We start from the raw sequence: 17,895 nt of genomic DNA, 5'->3' as shown, positions 1-17,895 counted from the left end.
AAAAAAATATCCCTTAGCACGACCTCAGCTAAGAACTGTAGAAACATGGAAAAAAAACTCCAAGGCAATTGTGGAGGCCAAAACATGTCAGGTTCTGTGCCTTCTGACAGCCATGTTTATGACTTAGAAGCCTTCCTTAGAGAAATGTTAAACCTGGGGCAGGTGAAGGTGCCATAAGCACTACACACTGCATTACATTTTATCCCATGTAAAAGCTCTATTTCCTTTACCTTCCTACTACACTCACTCAGTTCCCTCAAGTCAGAACTCCATTTGCATGCAAACTACCCCTTATCTACCTATCAGTCATCCTTTATATCTTCGCAAGTCTGCAAAATGTTTCAAGTCCCACCCAGCCACTGCATGTAAGCCACAGGCACATGTACCTGCCACTCACAAAGCACCTCAGACTTCTGGGGGTTGGACTAGATGATCTCTAAAGGTCCCCTCCAACCCCTACGATTCTATGATTCTATGCCATTTCATTGTGTGGATGCTGCAGAGTTCACATGCATCAGTCCAAATTTTTCGAGACAAAAAAAAAAAAAAGCATAAAGCCTACTTACAGATCTGCAGCTCCAGAGCGTATAGAAATCTAGCTTCACTTTGCTTTTGATGTAAGGCTTCCCCTTGGTCAGCACTCATGCTGGCAAGCTGCTACAGCAAGGTAGGATCAGATCAAAGGCACACGTCTGCAAGTAAAGAAGCAAAAGGCACACCTCAAGCATTTCCACCACTGCAGTGTTTCTCCCCACCATGACGCTATCTGGAGAAGAAAGCTGGATGGCTTGATCTGCAAGCTAAGAGTTTTGGTTACTCTTCACTACTGAACTAAGTGAACTAATGAGAGAGGTGATGTCAAGTCAGTGAAGCAGCTCACAGAAAGGGGAAAAATCCATAGCAAGTTTGAAAAGACCGTAATTTTAACATGCTTTCTAAATTGCACTAAAACATGAAACTGCAAACACTCCAATCTGTCCCTTTAAATCCTCATTGTATATTTTGCAAGCCAAATCCTTCCAAGAAAGAAACTATTTTAACTTCTTCTTTACCACACATATTCATTTGCAATATATTCCATTCATGCCAATATGAATCACTAACAATGCAACAATCATAAGCAACAACAGGAGTAACAGACAGTTAAAATCTGGAAGAATTAGTCATCTTCTTTGAGAAGCTACCATGTAATTTCAAAAATGCTTAGTTTGCAAGATATTTTTGTACTCTTTCTTAAGACCAGAATTGTGCTGCTAAAATGAAGCAGCAGCTCTTGGTTACAACCAATGGTAAAATTTACTGGGGAAAAAAAAAAAAAACCACATAAGCATACAAAATAAGAAAAGACAGCTTTCAGATGGACCTATAAAAGCCAATCTCCTCAAACTGAAGGGAGGCTCGTAGCATAAGACAGTTATTGAACACTGTCTCATACTAAAAACAAAAAAAAACCCAAAAAAAAAAAAAACCCCCACAAGTTAAAACTCTCTCTATATAACATTTTCCAGTATAGGAAGCACTTAGATGTACATTTTCCTCCTCTACCAGGCTCAGTCACTAAAGAAAGAGTTTGATCTGACCACACACACAGTGCTTGCCTGTGTGGAAATGGCTACTTACAGAGTATCATGTGAGCAACATATTCAAACAAACAGCAGCTTGGAAGAACAGAGAGATGTACACAAACTATTTGACTAAAATTACCAAGCAACTATACCTAAATAATCTTAATTTACACAAGTAAAAGTTTAAATATTCTATCTTGTAAAGAAAAAGGAAAAGAACAAGAATCAACTCTTCACAACAAAAAACATACCTCATTTCTACTTTTATTTAGAAGGTGAAATAACAGTGGAGGAAATGGCCCTAATATTGCTGATCATTGATCTGCAGAGGCAATTTGGTGAGTCATCATTACAGCTGAGGAAGCTTGAATGAGCCCAGATGGCCTGCATGCCAATCAGACAACTCAATATAGCTTAAAATTTCCTCGGGAATTTAGTGATTTCTTGATCTGCTACATCATCTGCTTATTACCATTTGCACTACATGCAGCTGCTTTTTGTTACAGTATAATCGCAGGCTAAATATTAAATGTAAGGGCTTCTCTAGTGTCTGAAATGGCGTATTTTCACAACAAATATATCAAAGAAATGCAGACATTCACTTGAATTTAAATACAGACTGAAGAAGTATGTTTTTTCTGAGATCTTCCATATTCTCCACTTGATCTTGTTTCATACACTTGTTATTAGTGTCTCATTTTGTATATCTGATACAAACTCATCTATCGTGCTGATGAGAAGATGAGAGAAAATGCAAAAGTTTAGAATGGGACTGAAGGCTGAGGTGATACTTGGAAAAACAAAACTGGACACATATCATATTACAGTGAAGTTATTGGAGAGTACCCATTTGGAGATTTCACCTCTATTATAGGTGTGCCTAGGAAGTCTTAGGAAACTAATTTCCTCTCCTAACACAAAAACAGAAAGGAGGGTTAGAATGGCATCAATTAAATGAACATGTTCTCAGCCTGACTATCCCCTGTTGAAATCTATGCTGAGATAAAGGGCATTTTAGCATTAGCAGGGTTCTGGACAGAAACCATGCAATCCTGGGTACAATACAGAGATTTGACTGGAAATTTTTGCACTAAAGGAAAATTCATACATTAAAAAAATATATTTAATTTAGATTTGCTTAAAAATCTGACTTAAGAGGTTAGGCTGCAAGCTACGTGCTAGCTTGAACATCAGAAGTACCTCTGCTGCTTTAGTACAGTGTATAAACTCTTTAACATGTTAAGGTGAAAGGTATATGGAGCTACAGAAACTCTTGAAATTATTTAGCTGTTTCCTGAATTCGTTTGTGCAGCACCAGAATGGGCACTGTGTGTGCCAAGGTCGCACACTACAAATTCTATTTCTTCTTCATTCCCAGTTTTTCACTGGTTGAGGAGTCATGCAGAACTCTAGCACTAGGACAGAGTAAACTGGGAGTCAATAGTCTTGCTTATCACTTCTTTGAATGATTCATTAACCAGCATAATTTAATCTGCTGCATGCCCAGTTAAAAGCCGGTAGTGCATGCTACCAGCTTTCCAGAAATGTTACAACAGGTCAGTAATAAAAAGTTAAGCATTAACTAAAATCAGACAACCATGTAGCTACAGAACAAAAAAATTATTTCTTATTTCAACATTATTTCAGTATAATTTCAATTATTTCAATATCATAAATTCACTAATGGATTGGTCTAGATTAAAAGACAAAACCTGTTTTCTCTCTTTTCAGAATATATCAGATTATGAGCTGAGCCGATTCAAAATAATGCACCAGCCGTAAGTTTCTCTTTATTTTCTGCTTCTCCATTAAATGGCTAATACTCTATTGTACTCTGATAGTTTCTCTGTTAATAAATTTTTTTAAAAAGACAACTGAAACCTCCTGCTCATGTGAAGGGCATTAATTGATGGGTGTGGAACTTCCTTAAGATTAGGGCCCTGCAATGTTTACAAGAACTGTGATTCCCATCAGCTGACAGAGAAGTTTCTATCAGTTGCTGGTTGATATTGTTCCTCAGAACAAAGACAACCTTAATATTAGGAAAAGTACAAGTTCAACTTCTTCCAGAATACAAATGCTCTTTACTTGTACACTGTATGAGGACAAATTTTCAATATAGGTTCATCTGCTGCTCAGGGATCAATTTCAGTGATCCGATTAACAAAGTACTATATTGAAAGTAATTTAAACAAAATAGTAAATAAGCAAATCAAGAATAATGGTTAGGAAATGTCTTCATGCAATGTGTGACAAACCAAGTTCATTTAGAAGTTAATATTCTTCTGGATTTGTTTCAATAATTAACTAGATGAGTAAGGAAAATATCAAAGGGTTTTCTTGCAAATGGGACATCATTTTGAGAAAAAAATATAGAAAGCATGAATGTAAAGTTAACCAAGAGTATGACCTCTGTTTCTGTGCTATATACACATTTGATTTACTACAATATTGGGGCAAACAGCAATGTTCTCAACTGACTGACACCAAGAGTTGCACTTCTACTATTGTGGGCATTCAGGCTTTGGATTCAAATCATACATTGAAATGACAAAGCTGTTTTGTACTATGAATTCTCTTGTCAAATATAAAATACCAGAGTAGATCAAGTCCCAAGTAATAAAACTCCTGGAAGGCAGAGTGTGGATTTCATGTCCCTAGCAGCACCTTTCAATCTAAAACCCTACTACATGCTATTGCAAATGTTGCCTGAGTTTCTAGCACTCAGTTTGCATATTTTGACTGGAAAAGCTCTACACTGATCTACCTCAGCCAGGTGAAAAGGCCTATTCAAGTCTGTTCATACAGCAAGTAATCCCTGAGGGACCAAAACACTAAGGATAGATAAAGAGAGAAATAGTGATTGTGAGAAAAAGTGAGACCAAAATCCTGTGTTTCTCCTGGCAACAGCAGTGCTTCAGATCCCTGCCTGTTTCTTCATGGAGCATCATTAGACAGAACCTAGAGTCCCTGACATCCCACCATCAAAAGCTCTTTGACTTTCCCATTCTACTTTCTCACCAGTACACTTGATATTCTGCTTTTCCATACGAAATACTTTGAGTTTAGAGAGCTATAAATGCTCTATGAAGTAAAACACACAGTTATTCCACATTCTGCTAGGAAGTCTCATCACAGGTGTACCAGGAGCAATCTGCTGTCATGCATGAGTGTGCTTCCCTGACTTCTGCACCAAAAACCTCCACTAACTCAATGGAAGGCTCTTCTCCCTCTGTCAGTACTATAGCTATTCTCTAAGGGAAAAAAAGTTATAAGGGTAAAAAAACCAAAATATTTTATCTGGTAAGACTTTATGATAGTAATTCTGCCTTGATACTCTGAAATAAACTTTTATTTGCACTACACTTTTCATAAACTGTCTTCTTATATTCTGTGAATTAGTATTGGCTTTGACAGCCGAATGACAGTCTGTTGTAAGCTAGATCTCATCAACACTTAAAGTCAAAGGTTGCTAGATTGCTTCAGAGAAGCTACTGAATTTAGCAGTGAAATTATCAAGGTGCAATCTTTACCAGTGTTCTGTCCTATCCCTGAAATGCAATACTGAAAGATTTCCTTCTTTACTTCCCAAAACCATAACAGGAGAGGTGTTGCTTTCAGCAGCCTTTAGGAGGATGCTGATATCAAAATCAAACTCATATCATTGATACCTCAGAACACTGGAACATAGACACTTTCTTAACATGCTGTCTTGCTCTCTTAACATTTTAATAAGCAGTACAAATAAGATTGGTATTTATAACCATATCCAGCAAAACTGACATATAAGCTATAACTCATAATCACAGAATCACAGAATGGTAGGGGTCAGAAGAGACCTTTAGATATCATCTAGTCCAACCCCCCTGCAGAAGCAGATCCACCTAGATCAGGTCACACAGGAACGTGTCCAGGCAGGTTTTGAAAACCTCCAGAGCAAGAGGCTCCTCACCTTCCCTGGGCAGCCTGTGCCAGGGCTCACTCACTTGAACAGTGCAATAGTTTTTCCTTATGTTTAAATGGATCTTTCTGTGTTCCAGCTTCTTTCCGTTACCCTTTATCCTGTCACAGGATATAACAGAAAAAAGTGATGCCCCAACCTCCTGACATCCACCATTTAGATATTTGTAAATATTAATGAGAACCCCTTTAGTCTCCTCTCCTCTAGGCTGAACAGCTCCAATTCCCACAGCCTTTCCTCATAAGTAAAGATGCTCTAATATCAGCAGTGCAGATGCTCCAACTATGTCAGCAGTGCAGAAATGACTGATCAGAAATTTCTAAACCACTATATACCATATATAATAAACATACTATAATTTTCACAGAAAAACACTCACTTATAAACATACATAATTTGGAAGCACATCTTGAGAAAGAAATGTAATTACAGCTCAATCACCTTAGTGTAGCTAGTCCAAGACTTACAGTGTCAGATGTTTATACAGAAGTTGTTTCACAATGCTTTCAGCTTACTCAAGTTTCACTTTACCAGGGACCATGAAATTAAAGGACCTCTTTATAGCTAATGTGATTAGAAATTCATCCCAAATCTAACTCAAAATAAATTTTGCTCTCAATTTATGAGCTCTGGGGATAGTTTCCAAAATCTTCCACCACAGAATCAGTGCTCTCTATCACATGTGCAAATTTAGAAGCTTGTTCTGGCTGTCAGATTGCCAAGTAAGTGAGAAATTTTCACCTGCAAATCAGGTATGGGTTGTCAAGTCATGAGTTTACTATTTGTATATAACAACATGCAGTTACAGAAGGTCCTGGATAATGTGAGCTGTGATAAGGAACACATAATTACAAGGCTTATTTAATTATGGTAGGGGCAGCATTTGATCTCATTTTCTTGAAATAAACACCTACCTGCTGTGAAAAATGTTAATAGTTCATTTTAACAGGAATTTATAGTATGCAGAAAAAATGGCCTTCATAAATCAAGTGTTCTGTAATTAAGGTCAGTTTCTAGATTAGTTTCTAACTTGTTTTTTCATTTGTTCATAATTTTTAATAACTCTGGAATGAAATTTTTGCCTTCCAAGCAAAGGAGATGTCTTTTCTTGAGACATGAATAAATTCTCAATTGTGAAAGACATTATGTATCAAGAATGTACATTTGTAATGCTGAGATGTTCCACTTGAAAGGTCTGCACTTGCATAATTCAAACTGCAAGAACTACAAACATTACCTATTAACTCATCTTTCATCCTCCCTCATCCATTCACATTTTTGCTTTTATGTCTTCACTAAGGAAGGTAAACAACCTAATGTGGAAAATTCACTTTTCATCTTTTTCACAGCTATCAACATATAAATTCATGGACAAGTTCTCAATGCACCAGGTGGAAAGGCCTGTACCTCCTTTAACGGACTAAGAGAGTTAGTAAGGCAAAATGCTTTGGAGTGATGGCGTCCAATAATCACTAAACCTGGACTTCATAAATGTAGATTTGAGACCTTGCTCTGCCTGAGGAAACTCAGCTAAATTATTTTAGCACTCCCTGCTTCCTTTTCCACCTGCACTGTGGAAGTAATAGTATTTTCCTACCTTACAGTGGCACTTCAATGGAAAAGCACCACTAATTCTGATGTCTTTAATTAAAATAGTAAGGAAAACTGTACAACAGCACTGCAGGTGAAAGTTTTAACTTGCTTTGCAAAGTCCCATTCACCAGCTGTGATGCCACAGGGCCATGGGAGTTACGTGAACTGGGGATAATTGAATATTGTGGGGATTACTGGCCAAGCAGTAGCCAATACAGCCATTGCTGCAGCTGCCAGACAGACCTCTGTGCTGGCAGAGGCCATGTCAGGCTTGCAGGCAACAAAAGAGGATGATGGTTCAAAGGGCAACCAGGCCTCTGCAAAATTAATTCTAGCCTACTCATGATAAAGATTTACACTTACTTTTTTCTCAACAATTTAGCCAGACACTTCAGTGCGTTTTAATTCATTGTCCATACTTCTAGCAAGAATCATCTCAAACACACACATAATGCATTTTCTTTAGTTAAATTTTTACTTCTCATTAAAAAGATAGGAAAAAATGAAGTCATAAACATCAGGACAATAGTTAAAATTAAGAATAAAATAAAACAGAAGTCAAGAAATAAATCATTGGACTTCCAACAGACTACAGTGACATTCAGATTTCACACGTGAATTCTCTAAGGCTGTTTGGAGGAGGGAGTACATAGGAATCATTAAATTTATTCTTAGTTAATAGATGTAGGGTGTGTAATATGATACTTTCAGTTACATTTTGAAATGTTTTGTTTCCTTGTACTTATATTTTTATTTCAATTTTTATTAAGATTAGACTGTTTCCTTAAGAAATAATAAAGACAAAGAGCATTTAATGTCTCTTTAAGCAAGGTGCAGTGGTACAGAAATCTCATGACAATCTGCATTTTGACTTTCTCCACTCTGAAAAATAAAGGTGGAAGATGACTTCGATCCTGACACTTAGCAAACAGGAAACTTTTTCCATTGTCCTTGGGATATACCATAATGGATTTTTAATTATCCTATATCCTTTAAATACCATTGCTGACTCAGGTTGAATATTTTATCTCTAAATATGTAGATTTAGTTCCTTGCTTTCCTTAGTTTTTGATGTGTCTTAAATACCACTTTAAAAATCCTCAGTTATTCCCAAAACTGAAAAAGGCTGGGGTTGCAAATTCAGAACACACATCTTCAGACAGTGATATCCCAATAAAAATTGGATCTAAATGAGACCGAAAGAGGTTACCAGCAGATAACCACTCTAGTTTCATACTACATACTACAGGACAATTCTTTGGTAGCCATATAAACTTTGAGGAAAAAAATTAAGTATCTGAATTTGAGTTTAAATCATATATTTATATATGTCACAGTTTAGGCCCATCTAGGGACAAAAGACCACGATTAGACTTAAGTACCACAGACTTTGAAGGACAGGGAGGGCTTAACTACTGCTTATGGTCCCAGAAAAAACAGACCAGGCTACTCAGCTTGGGAAAGAAAACGAAACTTAATTTAATCCACCTCAAATAAAAACATAACAAACAGAAATATCCAACAGAAAAATAATACAGAGCAGGGCAAATGATGGAAGTGCAACCGGCTCTTTAAGATCACCTTCCTCCACCCCTTCTCTCTCCCCAGGCTCAGAGCCCTGAGCCCAGTGTCATTACCTCCTCCTCTCATAAGCAGTGCCACCACCGCAGCCACCTCCCCCTGTTACCAAGCAAAAGCAGCTCCCCGCAAAACCATGACAATATATTATATACTCATTTTTAAGATAGAAGGGCCACGACAAGTCTACTCAGACATCAAATATTTACAGAGGCAGCCACTGCCTGCTGATTAGAAATAATTCCGGATATTCTGCTGTTCAAAAGAGGATATAGGAAACGCTTGCTCAGCAAAGAAAAACCATCTTGCCTCCTTTTTTTGTAGCAGAGAATACTACACTCCTGCAACAGAAAGGGGGCAACAGACACTCACATCATAAGCAAACAGACTTCTGCAATTACACCACTTACTTGAGAAGGGAAGACCATCTCACAGCTCAGAAGCATATCGTGTTCAAAGTTTTTCTCTGAAAGTCACTTCTGCTCCTGTAACTAGGCTGTTCACCATACTATCCTGAATCTAAAGAAAGGCAAAATTGCCATTCTGAAATAATTTTTAAAGTGTTTTGCCAAAGCTTAACAATTGAAAGAATTGAAAAATCACAGCATTACAGGCTTCATGGCATCACAATATACTGCATAGATTTGAACCTGACATCGTGGTTTAATCATAACACATTTGGCATCTCAGCCTATGTCAAAAGAAGCACCTAGTCAGGTGAACACAGACAGGCATATTCCATGACTCTATAACTGAGCATTTTCCTTAGTACTAAGGAAATAAAATCCCATCTTCTAACCAAGCTCTGCCATATTTTTGAGATTTGCCAAAAATTTATGATATTGGCAAAATATGTCCACTACTTAAGTCCAATGACATTTAATATTTTCCTATATATAAACAGTGAATTTGTATTTTATGCCTGTTTTACATCCAAAAAAAAAGCATAAAGGAAATTGTATAAGGAAGGGAGAAACTACTTCCATACATCCCATTTTCCTACAGCTTCAACCACACAGAAGACGTTTTCAAGCAATCCCCCTAAACTTGACATGGAGATCCAAGGTGGAATTACATTATTTATGTTCCAGATGGGATGATACAGATGCCATTCAAGCTAGCAATATCTTCCGCTGAAGAGCAATGTATATCACGTATATGCACCTCCTGTGCAGTATGGGTTTTAGATTATGAGCAGCTCATCTCCTGTCAGCCCACCATCTGCTTATAGTTCACGATTAAGCCAAACTCAGAAATGCAATACTTAGGCAACAGCCTTACTTGTCTTGTGGTATCCCTTCATAGAATCATAGATTCACAGAATCATAGAATGGTAGTGGTTGGAAGGGACCTTTAGAGATCATCTAGTCCAACCCTCCTGCAGAAGCACATCCACCTGGATCAGGTCACACAGGAACGCATCCAGGTGGGTCTTGAAGACCTCCAAGGAAGGAGACTCCACAACCTCTCTGGGCAGCCTGTGCCACTGCTCCATCACCCTCACAGTAAAATAGTTTTTTCTCATGTTTAAATGGAACTTTTCACTTTCCAACTTCATCCCATTATCCCTTGTCCTGTTGCTAGATACCATCGAAAAAAGAGATGTCCCAACTTCCTGACATCCACCATTTAGATACGTATAAATATTAATGAGATTCCCCTTCAGTCTCCTCTTCTCTAGGCTAAACAGCCCCAGTTCCTGCAGGCCTTCCTAATAAGGAAGATGCTCCAGTTTGCTGATCATCTTGGTGGCCTTGCGCTGGACTCTTTCCAGAAGTTCCCTCAGAGCTGAGGAGCGCAGAACTGGACACATGATTCCAGATGAAGCCTCATCAGGGCAGAGTAGAGGCTAAGAACCTTCCTCCACCTTCTGGCCACACTCTTCTTGATGCATCCCAGGATGCCATTGGCCTTCTTGGCCACGAGGGCACATTGCTGGCTCATATTTAGTTTATTATCAATCAGGACTCCCAGGTCTCTCTCTGCAGAGCTGCTCTACAGTAGGTCAATCCCCAGCCTGTATTGATGCATGGGGTTTTTCCTCCCCAGGTAGAGGATTCTGTATTTGTCCTTGTTGAACCTCATGAGGTTCCTCTCTGCCCAACTCTCAAGCCAGTTGAGATCTTGCTCAACAGCAGCACAGCCTTCTGGGGAATCAGCCAGTCCTCACAGTTTGGTGTCATCAGTGAACTTGCTGAGGGTACACTCTGTCACCTCATCCAGCTTGTTGATGAAGATGTTGAACAAGACTGGCCCCAGAACCCATCCTTGTGGAACTCCACCAGCCAAAGGGCTCCAACTCAATTCTATGCCATTGATCACCACCCTCTGGGCTCTGTCATTCAGCCAGTTCTTGATCCACCTCACCGTCCACTCATCCAAGCCACACTGCCGGAGCTTTCTCATGAGGATGTTATGGGAGACAGTGTCAAAAGCCTTGCTGAAGTCAAGGTAGATGACATTCGTTGCTCTCCCCTCATCTAGCCCACTGGTTATGCCCTCATAGAAGGCTATCAGGTTGGTCAAACAGGATTTCCCCTTGGTGAAACCATGTTGACTCCCCCTGATAACCACCTTTTCCTTCATATGTTTATTGATAACATTCAGGATGAGTTGTTCCATCACCTTTCCAGGGATGGAGGTGAGGCTGACTGGCCTGGAGTTTCCTGGGTCATCCTTCCTGCCCTTTTTGAAGACTAGAGTGACATTGACCTTCTCCAGTCCTCAGGCACCTCACCTGTCCTTCATGATTGTTTGAAAATGATGGAGAGAGGCTTAGCAACCCCATCAGCCAGCTCCCTCAGCACTCTAGGATGCATCCCAAAAATTTTAAAATATTAAAATATTAAATGAAAATATTTCCATTTTAAAATATATTAAAATATTAAATGAAGGATATTTTAAGCAAACACAATGTCTAAAAAGCCCCTGCTTCAGTGGCCTTTCTCACAAAACAATTTCTTCAACAGCAGTTGTATCAGGATACTAAGTAAAGTTGATAGGAAATAACCCCATGATTACAAGCCCATCTTTGTTAACTAAAACAAAGGTGTAGCTAGAAACATCATTTGTAGAGTTTATAGGGAGAAAACAAGACACCTGTATGCTGAATCCCTGGAAGTTACTAGTAAATTTTAAAGAAAACAGCATTTGATCTTTGAAAAATATACCACAAATAGTAGCACTACAGTCCTCTCAAAAGCTGAAAATATACAAAAATACACAAAATCTGATCAAGCCCTGATACCCAGATATTTGCTGGAGTCTTACCACATTCCAAATAGCAGTGGTGGCAGTCCAGATGCTACCATGTTGCAGTATTGCAGCTGTGGTTGAAGTGAAAAATATCTTGGTGATGGTTTAGTTCTTGTGGTTGTGTGGCCCTGGGCTGAAAGAATATACCACAGAGGACTTTCTTTATGCACATACCACTGTTAGACTGAATAATCACTACTGCCATGATGGGGAATGCCTCAGGGTTAGAGATATATTGTCAGAATTGGAAAGGGTTTTCCATTTTTATGAACATTACATCAAGAAACTCCAATAACATAAAATAATTTGGTAATTTCTCTCATCCTTTTTTGATGAAAATAGTTCCAGTCTCAACAGTTGAAATATCAGCTGATATTATCTGGAGGTCACCAAAGAACTGTAGGATATGAACATATCAGGGTAAATCCCAATTTTTCTTCCCAACATACTTGATGCCTGTAATGGAAACCAGTTTCATCTCATCTGAGTATCTTCCACAGCACATTTTATCCTCCTTATCCCAGATAGGAAAATACAAAGAGAGGCATAGAGGTTGCACTCTTACCTAGCTTATGTCTGTATATGTAATATATAACTCAATACAAGCCAATAACTGTATCCAGAGTGTTCTCCTCTTCTTCAGCTCCATGATTTTCAATTATTCTCTGTTCTGGAGCCTGTTCAGCACAACTACTAAACTAGAAAATTTTAGAATTAGTCAGCCATGCCCTACCTGCTTTCATGGCATCCTACTGTGCTTAGTCATCTACAGAATGCCATTACGGGAGGCAGGGGTGTGTTACAACATAATTATAGAAGTGCTTCTTTAATATTGAAAACACTATGCTTATTTTTAGGGATGTTAAGCAAGATAAATCACAGACTCTTTTTGATAACAGTGTGACAGACTATTGCTAAATGTCTATTAACTATCTTTGAAGAGCAGAAGTAGATCAGCCTCTTAGAAAAAAACATGTTGGTCCAAATGTAGGGAGAGCCAGTTCTGTAACACTCAGCTTAATCTCACTAAGTTTTAGTGAAAGTAGAAACATTTATCATTGTTAGTAGTCTAGACCAACCTAAATAGCAATAAAATATCAGTTGTGGAGCAAATCAAGTTGTGGAGCAAAAACCAATTAAACAAGTAATTGTTTTAAGACACAGATCCAAATGACCTGCTTATGTTTGTGTGTACACAAAGCCAAAAGCAAAACCAGAAATGGAAGATGTTGCCCAAATCACAAACCGATTCTTCACTATCATCGTACGTCTGGGCAGGATCTTTTTCCTCCACTTTTTCAGTTGATGTGCTTTCCTTTTCTTTATTACCTGACTGTACTCAGACCACAGAGAAGAGATTGTTGCAGTTTCAATTCACTGGTCTTTCTTCTCTTTTACAAACCATATTTGGTAGTCAGAAAATGCTGCACCTGTGACTCAAAACTCAGAAGAAAATAACTTCTGGCTCATTCAAGCAATGAAGTGTGAAGGACTATTAACTTGTAATCTCATTTCAGCAGAATTCCACATGTGCCCCAGCTGAAGTACACACTGGGCAGAAAACAGAGCAGATGATTTGGCTTATTTTGTGCCAAATCTCCAAACTGGAGTCCTCTCAGTTTTTGAGAGATATACAATATTTAATTTAGAGCATGTTATCAGCTCATATTTATGGTCTCTGTAGGACACACATTTCATTTTTCTCACTGTAGCCTCTGTGAAAATGAGTGAAATCATAACCTCTTTTTGCTTTCATATAAGCACACAGAGCTTCATACATTAGTTCGTATGTTCATGCTGTGATGGCAGGTAGTCTGTACAATATCTCTAAGATAATGAAGGAAAGTATTAAATCCTTTCATTCAGACTTTCTTGAATTGAGCAATGAGTGCAGGTAAATGGCTGAGACAAGATACTAAGCCATGAAAACTCCAGTGCTTAAAATATAGTCAGCTAGACAAGCAGGGCTGAGATGTTACAAGATGAGCTGCAAGTTAAGGGACTGTGGCAGCAGGATTTGTTTTAGCTGCCAGCCAGACAGTTGGTGCTACAGCAGCCAGTCACCAGCTTCAGGAGGGGCTGTTCAATGCAGCTGGCCTGGCAAAAGATGAAGTGCAATTGGTAGGAATGCCACAGCAGCCCTTTGTGAAACAGCATTCAAGACCTGAAACCCAACAGCCTGCACAGCTACAGGTGGCAACCCACAGAACTATAACTTTGCCAGAAATATAAGTTTCAAAGATTTGCCCCAAACAAATGCACAAATTGCATTTGGCATGCAAATAAATACCTCTTTACTAGCATCTTCCTCATAAACTCCCTTTCCAAGAGCAACATCAGTGTGAGGAATGTAGAACTACCCTAATAACAGTACAGACACTCGCATGATGGTCCATATGCATATCTACATGATGGATGTCACAAACACTCATCAACACATGATTCAGAGCATAAGAGAGGATCTCTGGATAGATCATCTGTAACCACCTAAATATAGACAGCATCAAAATGCACATGTTTATGAAACTAAGAATCACAGGCAACCTCCATGCTAGCTTTCTTTAATTTTCAGTGCTCCAGCACATCTGTACACTTGCAATGGGTGCAGTTAAGGGACTGAGGAGCAAGCACTAAGCACAGGAGCTGCTCAGCTGCCAGACACAGGAAAGCTGTACTACTGGATGCTGCACATCTTGAAGAGCAGCTCTGCTATGTCTCATTCCAGACTGCTCAGTTGTCGCTAGCTCCAGCTCTGTGCTTTGCCACACAGTGTATAAACATGCTTTGACTTTAAAATCTTGATGCTTTTTTACAATTCTTAGAAGAAAAATTCAGATATGCTCTGAGTTCTAGAAGAGGTGCAGGGTTTTCAGGCCAGACTACAGCCAATCTCTTGCCATGCTGACAGCAGTACCTGCAGCTTTGCTGCAGCATGTTACAGTTTAGGACTACTCAGACCATGTCTTACAGGTTATTTTATCAACCTTCTGGAGAACAAAGGGATGAAAAGATATTCTCCAGATCAGGGATGCAGTTCAATCTCCCTGCCTACAGCTATCTTGTTCTGGGCTGAGACTGCTGTTAAAAATTATAATGGAAAAGTATTGCCCGATCTGTTTTTAAAAAATGCTTTATTCTTATAATTCTTCCACAAGCCATGCCTGATTTTTCAGTGTTACAGTCTCCTTCTGTTCCTAATAGTTAAATGTTAGGGGGATTGAGAGCAGGGGAAGTGGAGAGAGATATTTTATGTATTTTAACCAGCTTTCCTGTTTTCCATTCACTTCCACCCACTGCCACTGCACATTTCAGGTACTCTCCAGTGACATCCTTGACAGAGCATTAAGTCTCAGTTTCTTCTTCACAATTCCGGCACTTCAGTTTCCCCAGACACCTGCTACCACAGCTCTGTCATTTCTTCTATTTAGTTCCTCACTGCCCAGTTTCATGGCTTTTTATTATTTTGCAAAGCTCTCAGAATACAGGCAATAACCTAAAAATATCCCATCACTTCAGTTAATTTGCGTTACTACATATTTCATAAAAGTAATCAGATCCTTTTCTAAATCCCTGGTCTGGCTGATATAACTAATTACCTTTGTCACTATATATCTTATTCCTCTGGTTCAAGCAATAATATACTGAAGAAATAGACGTGACTATAAGGCATCCATGCCATTGCATTAATTAATAGATATTATAGTTCAAGACCACAGAAATTAAAAGATTTATTATATTACTTAAAATGTCAGTAGGAACTACTAGCTATATTCCTTTTCTATTACTGATACAAATAATGTTTAAGAAATTGTTCATAACTATATGGGGTTTTGTCCACATAAAAGCCACAAATAGATTGAAATGCATTATGAAAAAAAATCGAGTCAAATATTTCCTGATATTATTTTGTCTTTTTAAAGAAATACAATTGTGATTCACATGTATAGTCTTACAGGTATTCTTTGCTAGCTAATCACTTTCCAGGGATTTATTGAAAATTACAGATCAAACCAAAATTTCAACAATTTCAGCTTTTAACCAAAAGCAGTACTAAACACATATGATGTACTTTCATCATACTGGTACTTTGTTGGTTTTTAGCTCAAAAACAAACAAACAAACAAATAAAAGGCAAAAACACTGAAAAAAAATATATAGCCAGAGCCCTTAAAATGATGTCTTTCCAGCAAAACTTCTCTACTATCATCAAAGTGCATATAGTATCAGATCCTTTGCTATCCACAATTAATAATGGAAGTAATTTCTTCAGGATTAAATATTTAAATGGTCTGGAAACAGATGAAGTCAAAACCAACAGATCAGTACAGATCTATAATTGTCAAGTACCTTGCAGAGTCCACAGGATGGAACACCAGTTTCTGGGAAAGTCTGAATTTCTGTACAGATTTGAAGTATCATTCATTTGTAACAAATTTACCAAGAATATTTTGAAACACAGTCTCATGGTGCAGCTCCAGTAGATACTTGGGAGGGCTTAGAATTTATTCTACACTGAACTCAAAACTTTGTTCCTTTATTATGGCATTTCTTTGCACTCTAATATTCTTGAATATTGACTTACTTAAAGTAAAGCAATCCTGGGTCAAATCAAAGGTCTAATTCATGTGATAGTTGTGACATTAGCCTGTAACAGATGTCTAAGGAAGATCAGAATGAGTTCATGGTGGTGAGTGGGTGCCTCCACGTGCATATGAACAGTATGTCACTTGCTGAGCTGGTTTAACAGCCCAAGGGACCATGCTGAAACAAATAAATGTACACAGTGAACTTTGATTCAAGAAAGTGTTGGTGGCATTGGTTCCACCAAGAGTAAGAATCATTGCTTGTAATACTTTGAGAAGTCTTTATCTTTCCTCCTGTGAGCAGAATGATGTAAGTTAACTGACCTGTAAGTTAACTGAGGAAAGCTTAGGCTTGAAAGAAATCACAACCATTAAGGACGAGATACCTTAAAAACCAATAATTTCTCCCTGGAAGATCCTTTTGTATCACTATTGTCTTCCTATTTGCTAATAAAAACATTTTATAGCAAAAGCTATACCAATAACAGATACATTGTCAACTGCTTCAAATTACAAATAATACATAGCAGCCTTGTCTTCACTCATCAGATTGTTTCTAAACATATTTCTGACTCAACATTATGTTTACAATAAAAAAAGAAGACAATTTCAAATGTATAATAAAACCCCAGGCACATCTCTACAACACAGAAAAGGTTTAATTATCCAAGTCCATGCTGCAGATATTGATAAAATCCACTGGTGTTAAGAAATTAAAAATCCTAAGACTATGTATAGTATTTCTAAACTACAACTCAGAAACTTGCTTTAAGCCCAAAATATTTAGATTGTAATTTCCTCAATGCAGTAACCTTCTCCTTGTTCTCTATTAGAACAATATATCACCAAAAAAGGATAATTTTATGTATAAGACTACTATGTGCTACTTCAATACCATAAGTATTCAAATTCACATATGTGTTTCTTTACATGTAGACTTCTATCAACTTTTCTTTCTTCTTTCACTTCTCCACAAGTTCCCTTTCCATTTTAAGTCTGAAGAGATGACCAAAAAAGTAGAAACAGTTATTCTGAAACTCAGCATTTGATACTAAATGTAGAATTTTTTCCTCAAAATACACTGACAGTAGAAAGATGCAGGCTCTTACGACCACAACGGTATGAAATAATTCTTTTAAATGCTGTATAAGAGCAATAAATACTTAAAAATATGATATATTTTTAAAATTAACCCATTCTGATATAGTGCATCTATCCTATTCATCTGCTCCAGTTTTGTAGTCTTAATGCAATTAAAGTTACTAATTGTGTAAACATATTCTTTGCAACAATTTACAAAATTCGCAGTCTCAGACAACAGAAAAAATTCACGGCTATAGTTAAAAGTCTGAGTGTTTTT

The 17,895-nt window shown here is 37.9% G+C and overlaps 1 protein-coding gene across 3 annotated transcripts in view; it reads left to right on the top strand.

Annotated features, from left to right (window-relative positions):
- BLNK (B cell linker) overlaps positions 1 to 17,895 on the top strand; it is a 101,046-nt gene that overhangs the window by 27,897 nt on the left and 55,254 nt on the right. For all 3 annotated transcript variants that reach the window (XM_062001361.1, XM_062001357.1, XM_062001358.1), the window contains one exon: positions 3,297 to 3,343. In XM_062001361.1, coding sequence (XP_061857345.1) covers positions 3,297 to 3,343 — 47 coding nt within the window. The remainder of the gene's footprint in view (positions 1 to 3,296; positions 3,344 to 17,895) is intronic.

Source organism: Colius striatus, chromosome 8 (genome assembly GCF_028858725.1).
Source record: "Colius striatus isolate bColStr4 chromosome 8, bColStr4.1.hap1, whole genome shotgun sequence".
NCBI classification, from domain to species: Eukaryota; Metazoa; Chordata; class Aves; order Coliiformes; family Coliidae; genus Colius; species Colius striatus.
The sequence above is the reverse complement of the archived record's forward strand: the minus strand, read 5'-3'. Positions and strand labels throughout refer to the sequence as shown.